The sequence below is a fragment of the Pyxicephalus adspersus genome, chromosome 6, assembly GCF_032062135.1.
Source record: "Pyxicephalus adspersus chromosome 6, UCB_Pads_2.0, whole genome shotgun sequence".
Lineage (NCBI taxonomy): Eukaryota > Metazoa > Chordata > Amphibia > Anura > Pyxicephalidae > Pyxicephalus > Pyxicephalus adspersus.
In genome coordinates, this window is record NC_092863.1 from 104,298,277 (window position 1) to 104,309,345 (window position 11,069).

Below are 11,069 nucleotides of genomic sequence, written 5' to 3' on the forward strand. Positions count from 1 at the left end.
CTTTCCTATAGGTTATGGTAAGTACAAAAATCAGTACAGTACAAACTGTATGGAGGCACTAAGCATCAGTTTTCTTTTATCATATGTAAAAACTAAATACCTGGAACAGGGATGTCCCTGTGTAAGGGAGGACCCTCAACCCGTGTCTTGGTATCCTTGTTTACAGCTACATAGGCTGTGAGAGAGGAGACAACACCTGACTCCAGACTGGTCTTCAGGATCTTCTTCTTCACCTCTTCAGATCCTGGATCTGTTCCATGTTCTAGCTCAGAGATCAGAGCTTTGGCTGCCAATCTATAGATGGTATGTCTGAATGAAAGTAGAGAGTGCATGAGAAAACCAGAACTGCCTGGGCATGGCGCTTGAGAGAAGATAGACATTAGAAGACCAGATTTCTGCCACCCTGTAGATGGATGGTGAGAGGTGATAGAGAGTGCATGGTAGAGTAAGAACTCTGCCAGCCTGTAGATGATGTGCCTAGAAGATGATTGTCAGTATATTAGGATATCAGAGCTGTGTATGTCTCTAAACACTAAGAGAGATATATTAGACCAGTGTTTCCCATTGAGGGTTCTTCCAGAGGTTGCTAGAGGTTCCTTGAGCAATGAGCAGTTTGTGACTCCCAAGTCAGTTAGCACTGACATCAGAGACCTTTTTGGCTATCTGTAAGGGTGCATCCTTCCCAATGGCAAGCAATGTAAGAGGCATTCTTCCCAATAACCACAAAACCAATGTACAGCAGGTATAGTATTTATAGAAGTGGTTCCTGTCACTGATCCTCACAGGTCTAGGGCATCTGTGCCTCCATCTGGCTCACCCACCTTGCAGTCCCCTGCTGCCAGCACCACCTCTGCTTTTGGATCCAACTCTCTGCACACTTCCTGGTCCAGGTCAGGTGATTCTCTATCAGCTGCTCCCTTGCCTCAGAGGACTAGGGTGTTCCGCAGACACACTCCATCTGCTGGCAGGTATGTGAAAAACACATGAGGCTATCTCATCACCAGCATTCCCTCTGCTGGTGGGTTTGGTGTTTGCGGCTCACATGACCTACACTTATGACATGCCCTTTTTAGGAACTGACCTGGCAACAGGAAGTTGCCTGGACAAATGAGTTTGTTTTGGTTCTACTCCCAGGTTTCTACCGCTCCACTTTCTGCGTACTATTCTGCTCCAGTTTCTGCGTACTATTCCTGTGCTATCTGTGTACTGACCCTGGCTTCTTTCCTGACGACTTTTGTTTGCTGCATTTCCTGACCTTTGGCTCATGACAGTTTGTCATGGCCATGGACCCCACTGACATTCCGTTACCTGGTTCCATGCAGGTTCTACATGATACAGAAACAGGAGTCGCTTCAAATTAAAGTTGTGGACTTTCTCCGGAGTTGTGATATATGCCTGAACGAGCTCCAGTCTGCCATTAGCCAGCCTCGTATCTCTGCGACTGCAACTCCAGCCGCTGTATCTGAGACTCCAGTACCCGCTACAGTTCCAGCCACCAGTCTTACTCTACGCTTTGTCTTCCACCTCCCCGCCCCGCTACTCCGGAGTCCCCAAGCTCTGTCGTGGATTTGTGAACCAATGCCTTTTTTTGTCAGACATTACTGCTGCTGCCGCTGTTCACTTCCAGCAGGTTTGGAAAAAAGCCCAAGAGGCCGTGCTACATTCCTCTGCACGTTACAAAAGATGGGCTGACAAGAGGAGAGCCCCTGCTTCCCACTTTTCTCCCGGTGGCAAGGTTTTGCTTTCCACTGAGTACATTGGCTTGCGAGTGCCCTCTCCCAAATTTGCTCCTCACTTCATCGGTCTGTTTCCTGTCTTGTCCCAGGTCAACCCTGTCACAAGTTAAAATTGCCTCTGTTTCCTAAGATCCATAACACCTTCCATGTTTCTCTGTCAAGCCAGTTGTCTTTAACAGATTCTCTAAGAAGTGCATCCCTCCTGGCCCTGTTCCTGTTGCCTCGGAAGAAGAATACGAGGTTGAACAAATCTTGGATTCCACGCTTGTCCGAGGTTGCCTACAATACCTAATTCATTGGAAGGGCTATGGTCCAGAAGATTGTTCCTGGGTCCCTCTAAAAGACCTCCATGCTCCACGCTTACTCAGGGAATTCAATGCCAGGTTTCCCGACAAACTCTGGAGTTCAGGGTTGGTGGGGCCCAAGAGGGGAGGTACTGTCACAGATCCCCACGGGTCTAAGGCATCTGTACCTCCTTCTGGCTCACCCACCTTGCCGTCCCCTACTGTCAGCACCACCTCTGCTTCTGGATCCAACTTTATCTGTGTGCTATCCGTGCACAAACCCCAGCTTGTTTCCTGACGACTCTTGTTTGCTGCTTGCCCTGACCTTTGGCTTGTTTGACTACTCTTTTGGATTTCTCTCTGGCACTATGTTTTGGTTCCTGTAAGTAAGCAGTCACCTGCTTTGGCGGCAGGGGGACCGCAACCTTGCAGTAGCTTGCCGCACAACTACCTCACCTCTAGAGGCTCTGGGGAAGACCAAGCTACTGCTTAGACCCTGCACCTTGTGCAAGTCTCCACCAACTGGGTTGGTGACATAGTGGGTCCACCACTTTGCCCAATGGATCCGTGATAGTTCCCTGAAGACCTGAACATTATTTCATGGGGTTCCCACATGTTTCAAAGGTCGAAAAGCACTGTAATAGACAATGCATGAGGTGATTATTGCTTTTCCAGTCCATAAATAGTGAGTGAGAGACAACAGACAATGCATAAAAGCTCTGCTAATTTGTAAGTGGTGACCTCAATAAGACCGCACTGGGAATGCGTCTCATTATTATAGGGCAGATTCATCAACTTCAGTGCTTGAGGGCCAAGAGCCATATTTTTCAGAATTTCTAAGTAAGAGTAATGATAAAAACATGTCTAAAGACATGGTTACAAAAAGTCAGAACACTATTCATGTTGTACCAAAGCTCCCCCTATAGCTAGCCCTCAAGGATTGGAATTAACATCCTAGGATGTTTAAGTAGTAAATAATGACCTTTCCGAATTCTGCACATTCAGTGGGAAACAAAAGTTGTTCTTCAGCTTTTCATTATTAAATTTGTATTGCAGGCAGACTTCACCTTTATCTTCGTTTTTCACCTTGGAAATAAAAAATAACAATGTTATTCCCAAAAACTCTCTATGTCCTTTATGCTACATATATTATAACTTCCCTAAAAGTGTGTTCAGCCTAACATGTTTGGTTAATTGTTTTTTTAACTACCAGTAGAGAAGTATTTTACTTGAGACCTAATATTTTCTGCAAATCTTTGTCCTACCCACAATTTCGGCAGCCTTGAAATTAAAGTAACACCCAAAACACGATCTTTCCCGCGTTTACAGACCTTTCCATTTATCTGAGCATAGACAATCCATTTTTGACCCTGGAAGATGGCAGTAGGGACATTAGACAGGACGATGGCTTCCACGTTGGAAGGAAGGGTCCATGTGAGTGAGACATCCTTCACATTAGGTTGTAAGGAGAACTTAAGTGCCCGAAGAACCTTTAGGGTATAATAAAAAAATACATTATATACACCTATCTTATCCACACAAAAAAATTTAATAACTAGAACAAGTGGCGTAAGTGTGATTTTATTTAACAACCACAAAACATGATACATCGCTCAGAAATGAGTCCTTCAAAGGTATCACCTGTGGTATTAAATAATTATATAATTTCAAATGCCACACAACCCAATGAGACAGATTCTCACCTTCAGTACTACATCTTTATGGCAGAAAGGCAATATGAACATTGTTATGCCTCTCCAGTCTCTAAGCACTTACAGTGTGATCTCTGTAACTTACAGTTGTGATGAGATGGCTATAACTGCAGTCTTAGGTGAATTGGCTGACAGTGACTCAATCCAAAGGACACCTTGTAGATCTTGAAGAAGTTTATTCCAAACTGTGCAGATCATACACCGATGAACAGATGGATAGGTCAAAAAATCATGCTGTGAGCAGCTAACAGGAGCATGCAACTGAGATGAGGGTAGATGACAGAATGAAGAAGAGGGGAGGAGACAAGAGACTAAGCAGAAGCTAGGGCAAGAGAGAAGGGACACACATAATGAAAAGCAAACCATGCATGTGTAACATGTTTTCTCTGAGGGAAAACATCTTCCTTGGAAGGGTAGATTACAAATGTATCAAGAGCTTTGTTTCATCAAATCCAGACATTTTTCAACCCACTATTTGTATCTATTATTTTTTTCATTGTCATATCAATGAAAGAAGAATATCAAGAAAATACGAGAAACTGGAAAACTTGGATCTTGGTTTTTAATTTGTCTCTGTCCCAGTTTATATATTTATTTTTTTGTTATGAATCACATATGTCAATGTCAGGTTTTAGTATAACTTTTACCTTGGGTTGCATTCGGTCTTTGTTAATAATGAACTCAAATGTTCCACCTCCTGCCCGGGCCATGCCTTTAATGAGGGATGTAGAAGCTCCTTCACCGATCCCAAATGTGAAACACCTGCAAAGGGGGGAACAAGTTTTATTAACTCTTTGCTTTGGCAGTGGGGGACAAAAAGAACTGAAAGCCAATAGGATCAAGCCATTCTAAAAGGCAAAGCTTTGACACTTCCTGATGTTTCCTTTCTGTTGGCAAGCTATCATAGTAATGGGCTAGTGGGAATGTGTAGGTTCACAGCAGTGTGGCATTTGTCTTAAAATCAAAAACTATTTCATACAGGAAAGGAGGTGAACTGCAAGTTTCTTCACCTGGTCGGCCATCTTGAATACCATAAGAATGAATATAAAGTATTCTCAAGTCTAGGCAGCTGCGGCCATGCATTACTTCTTTTCGTATGTTGCTCAGACCTAGTTATTTTAACAATGGAAACAAGAATTCTCAAACCTGCATGTGATCGCTCTGTCAGAGCTGGTGATTACATGATTGGAAGCCATTCAGATTGTTTCACAGCATTTCCAAGAGGGCAGAACGCTTATTACCATCTCCTTGGCATGGCCCAGTATAATATACATTGATTTAAAAATTGAAGAAGGTGCAATTTTCATAGTTACAGATATAGGTTCATAGTAGGTCAGGTTGAAAAAAGACATAAGTCGATCAAGTTCAACAACTAGGGAAGTAAACATCCCAGATATATAACTCTATGGACAAATTTCCTTCCAGATTCCATGAGGTAATCAGATGTTCCCTGGTTGAGCAGTCTCTGTTAACTTCTCTTTAAAGCTTTAATACCCACTTAGAGTATATTCTGTGCTTTTAGAAATCATCCAGCTTTTTTTAAAAGCAATCTATAGTAGTTGCTGAAAATACTTCCTGAGGGAGCCGATTCCACATTTTCATAGACCTTACAGTGAAGAATCCCTTCCTTATCCATAGATTAAACTTCTTTTCCTCCAGACGCAAAGAGCGCCCCCTTGTGCTTTGTAATGATTATAAAGTGAATAATTGGTAAGAGAGTTCTCCATATGGACCGTTTATATATTTATACAGGGCGATCATATCCCCCCTTATATTTACCACTGGACTGCTCATTCAAAGAGAACATTTAGATCTGCTTGTAGATTATAGACATCCTGTATGGACTTAATTCCATTACACAGTTTGTTGCCAACACTGAACCCTGGGGTACACCACTAATAATAATTAATCACTACTCTCTGGATGTGATCTTTAAGCCAGTTCTCTATCCATTTACAGATTCACTTTTCTAAACTTATTAACCTAACTTGCATATTAACTGTCTGTGGGGTACAGTGTCAAATGCTTTAGCAAAGTCCAAGTACAGTATATCAACTGCCACTCCACCGTCTACCTGGTACTTACTTCCTCATAAAAAGAAAGACAATTTGTTGGACAACTTCAGTCTCTCTTGAATCCATGCTGACTATGACTTGTTAATATATTAATATATATATTTTCTAGCAGAAACTCCTCTATGTGGTTCTTTTTCAAACTCTCTAGGACCTTTCCAGCTATAAACATTAAACTAACCAGTCTGTAGTTACCTGGTAATGACTTTGCCTCCTTTTTGAAAATAGGAACCACATTGGCCTTATGCCAATCAATTGGTACCATGCCAGTGATTAAAAAGTATCTAAAAATTAGAAACAATGCTCTTAGAGTACATGTGGATGTAATTCATCGGGTCCTGGTGCTTTGTCAACCTTCATTTTCCCCAACTGTTTCTCAATCATATCAATTTTGAGCCATTGTGACTCATTTAAGGCAGTGACATTGCTATTATGAATTTGGACTTGAGCTCTTCCATTTTCCTTTGTGTACACCAAGCTAAAAAAAAAGTGTTTAGCAAATCCGCCTCTTCTTTATCTCCATTTACCAACCCAGAGACATCATTTAAGTGGCCTGCATGCTCAGATCTGATCTTTTTGCTATTATTATATTTAAAAAAATGTTGGTGTTTGCCTTACCTTCCTTCACAATCTGTCTTTCATTTTGAAGTTTTGCACATTGTATCTCCTTTTTACATCTTTTGTTATATTCTTTATAGTTTTCGAATGATGAAGGTGATACTTCATTTTTATACCATCCCCACCCCACCCCCTCTGTCCTGTGTAAATATCCTTCTACCAGACCCCCTTTCATTCAGGTGCAAACCATCTCTGGCACATAGGTTGTACCTCAATGAAATGTCAGCCCAGTGCTCTAAGTACCTAAACCCTTCCCTATTACACCAGGACTTAAGCCATGCATTTAGCTGTCTAAGCTCTGGTTGCCTTTGCTGTGCAAGGCAATATTCCAGAGAATATAACATTGGAGGTCCTTTCCTTCAACTTAAAACCTAGTTCTTTAAACTGATTTTAAGGATCTTCCAACTTCCATCTATCCTGTCATTACCCACCGCCCTGAACCTGCTTTAGGGGACATTTTATAGGGGACATGATCCGCGGCTCTAGCCGGTGTGCCCCCCCCAAAGTGGTGTCCTTCTCCTAAACCCTGCTCGGGTGGCGCACCGGGCACAGTGAGTCGCAGACCGCCAAAATTTTCTCGCGGACCACCGGTTTGTAACACTGGGATAGAGCATCATCACAGCCAGAACCATGTATGTGTATGTTGATGGTGCACATACTTTTTTTCATTTTTTTCTCCCTCAGTCATTGTGTGATCAGTTATTTGGTATTCCGTTCATTGTCATGTTGGAAGGGGGAATCTTCTTCCCAATGATAACTTTCTGGAAGTTTTCCTTTAGGTACTTTACCACATCCATTTATTGTTCTATTCTGACATGTGCCCCATTTTCTTCTGCAGTGAAACAACCCCGTCACAAAATGCACAATGGTTTACTGAAATTATGGAGTTCTTTGAATATTGAGCTGTATTGGCTTTCATTAGTAGTGTTGAAGCCAATATAGCCGAATATTTGGTTCATTTGACCATAACACTTTTTTTTCCCACTTGACCTTTAAACCTCCAAGGTGCATTTTGGCATAGTTCATTTGAGACCTAACGTGGTCCCTCTTTAAAGGCATTTTTTCTTTCAATCCTCATATACAAGCTAATTTGAGGAGCAATGTGGTATTGTTGTCAAATACACACAATGGCCACTCTTCGCCATCAATTCCTGTAACGCCTATAAACTTGCCATAGGCATGGGTGGCCTCTCTGACCAGATTCCTTACTCTTTCTTCCAGTTTAGAGGAATGGCCAGATCTAGGAAAAGGACCTAGTAAAACCAATTACTTTGGATCCACAGTACACTGGACACTTTCCACTTCCTAATATTAGAATTCATTGTGCTCCTTGGGATTAAGAAAGCTTGTGGTTCTCACTTATGTCTGTAAACAAACTTATTTCTGAGATCTTTTGACAGTGCCCTGCCACCCATAATTCATTGTTTGTTTTCATTTGTACTACCAAGCGCTAGAATGCCTCAGGAATAGATGTTTTTCATGCTGAACTAATTAAAATGATTACAGTTGATCACAGGTGAGATTCAACTGATTAGTTTGGTGTGCCACAGAAAAGGCATTATATAGAATTTGTTATATTTTTAGGTTTTGGACCTAGAGCTACCACTGAATTGCAATATCATGTGGCAAGTGGCAAATCATATCAGGTCTTTTTTAAACTGGCAAGTGATGGATCCTAATTGGTCTCAATGTTACTACACACAGAAGTAGGATATAGTCTCATTTTACTTTCAAAAGAAGCATAGATTGTTACCGGTGTTTCTTAGCATTTTTTTTTACTTCACTGATCACTTGCTTTGTGTTTGAGACTTCTCCATCTGTAAAGACAAAAAGCTGGGGAGAGGACAGAGAAGAAATATTAAGATACAATGGGAATAGAAAAGAGACTTCTAACTAGTAAGCATAAAATATAATATCTACAGGTCAGAAAAAAAAATTATATACATATTACATATTTTATTGCAGTATGTAAAATTAGAATCATTGATAAGGCTAAAGAATACTCCCTTCCTAAAAAGAAACCTTGGGTGAACTGAATCAACATTACAACTTCTTTATTGAACACAAAGCTTTTATGATAAACTAATCAAAATGATTATAGTTCAACATGTAAACAGTTATTGTGATACAGTCCAATGCCTAATAGTAGAACTGAACTTTAAAACTGAAAGCACACAATCAATTATAAATGGAAAGGTGCTGTCAAAATCTCAGGGATAAAGTTGTGGATAGACACAAGTCAGGATTTGAATAACCAAAAATGTATGGGAAGGTTGTATGAAAGGAACAACGTCCTAGGTAAGACCACATAAACCCAAAGTCTCAGGTGAGCTTTGCCAAAATGCACCTTGAAGTCAAGTAGAAGAAGTTTAATGGTCAGAGATAAACAGAATCAAACTATTTTGGCCTTAACATCAAGTGGAAATAGTTCAGTTATCAGAGGAATCAAATCTCAGCTTTAACGTCAAGCTGAAGAAACACAATAGTCAGAGGAGCCTAGAATCTATCCAATATGGCCCTATTGTCAAGTGGAAGAAGTTCAATGGTCATAGGAACCCAGAATCGAACTATTTTGCCCTTTACAACAAGCAGAAGAAGCTTAATGGCTATGGGAACCCGAAAATAGAACTATTTGGCTCTAACATCAAGCAAAAGATTTTAAATGGTCAGATAAATCCAGAATCAAGCTATTTTGGCCCTAAAGCCAAGTGGAAGATGTTAAATGGTCAGATGAATCTAAAATTTAGCTATTTTGGTCTTAACATCAAGTTGGAGAAGTTCAATGGTAAGTGGAACCCATAACCTAACTATTTTAGCCTTAATGTCAAACTGTGCATCGGGCAGAAAGCCAGTACTGGACACCATACGAGGAACACCATGCCTACAACAAAGCATAGAGGTGATGGCATCCTATTGTTGGGGTGTTTCTCTACCAGAATGTTGTGAATGGGAGAAAGATTCAACTTCCAACAGGACAATAGACCCAAGTACACAGAAAATGTTACCACGCAATGGTTGAAGGAAAACAAGGAAAACCTCATAGTGTTTGGACTAGTCAGAGCCTAGATTTAAACCCTACTGAAAATCTGTGGAATGACCCATGGATTGCATTCCACCGAATAACCATCCAATATGACTGAACTTGAGCAGTTCTATAAGGAAAAGCAGACAAATATTGCATAAACTAGATGCAAAAAGTTGGTAAAGAAGAATTCCAGCAGACTCAAGGCTGTAAATAAAGGGCTGCTCCACAGCTAAATGACCCTATGGAAGGGGCTGATCCTTTTTACATATGAATGTAGGATGAATTTAGAAAATACAGCTTGAAAAACATGTTTTCTTGTGTGTGTTTTCAGGCTGCAAGGAACAAAATATTTTCTCTTTACCTATTGTATAACAAAACAAGGTAAAGGTGAACAGTGGATTCAGCATTCATTAAATAAAGACATAAATGATGGAAAAAGGTCATCAAAAATATTTAAACTTTTTATTTCACATCTCAAGGCAAAACTCAAAATTCAGCCCATTTCTGAGACTCTATTCCTCGAGTACATTAGAAGCTAGTCTACCAAATGTTCTCAGCTTTACTCACCTGTCGGGGGTGATCGGCTCTACCAGCTGTTTGGTAGATCTGTATTAAGGGTTGGAGAATTTCTGTTCCTCCAAAATTGGCATCCATCTCATTGACTTTCTTCACTGCCTCCTCCATGGACTGCTGTGTGTACTCCACACTCTCCCTGGGGAATAATCGAAATAAGATTTTAAAGGCTGCCAAGAAGAAAATTTAAGCTGGAGGTTCTACTTGCATGTGCCAAGGACCAATGAACGTCGTATTCCTGCATGGGAGTTACATCAACCCAGCATGGCCTATAAAGCTAAAGAAGAAAAAAGGAGGAAGATGGCACAGTGTAATGGAACAAAGATAGATGAGTGATCATGGGTTTAATTCTGCTTTGAAGATGCAAAAACTTCAACTCATACGTGATGATTGGGACCCTATAGATGGCCTAAAGTATTTTACAAATATGAGCGCACCCACATATAAATTGACACAATTTTCAGATGGTAATCTCTCCCTTTTGAAATAATTGGGGTTTTACAAACACCCCACTGCAGTTCTCCGATGTCTATCAACTAATCCAGCACTTCCATCAAGGACCTCCTCAGTCTTGCATGCTGGCTTTTTTATGAAGTAATTCTCTATAAACATGATAAACAATTGTATGCAGAAGCCCATAATGTGATTTCACTGATTTTGAACATCACCCATAAAGGATTCACACTGATTGCCTGTAAGGAATAAAATTTTGCTGAGTTTTGAATTTAAGTTGTTTTTTGCTATATTTTGCAGATAATTGAGTTGTGTTGAAACTAGTTATATCCTCCTTATCAGTAGGTCAATATTTGCTCAATCCTTACCTTGAATCTTCTTACCTTGAAACATCTTGCTCAGCGAAGTTGTTTCTTGTTACTGACTAACTACTAAAGCTGCGTACACACATCCAATGTTTATCGTTGGAAATGAACGACGAACGAAAGACGAACGACCGATTGGCCAAAAATCGTTTGTAAAAAAAGTAACCAACGACGCCGACGAACGAGGATAGTCGTTGGAAATGAACGACCGGACCGGCGGATCGGATTGGA

The 11,069-nt window shown here is 40.7% G+C and overlaps 1 protein-coding gene across 1 annotated transcript in view; it reads right to left on the reverse strand.

Annotated features, from left to right (window-relative positions):
• The window catches only part of LOC140332319 (von Willebrand factor A domain-containing protein 5A-like), a 50,071-nt gene that overhangs the window by 17,554 nt on the left and 21,448 nt on the right, over positions 1–11,069 (reverse strand). Inside the window, 6 exon segments of the mRNA XM_072413584.1 lie at positions 101–309; positions 3,003–3,106; positions 3,352–3,510; positions 4,380–4,494; positions 8,176–8,255; positions 10,015–10,159. Of these exon segments, the coding sequence (XP_072269685.1) occupies positions 101–309; positions 3,003–3,106; positions 3,352–3,510; positions 4,380–4,494; positions 8,176–8,255; positions 10,015–10,159 (812 nt within the window).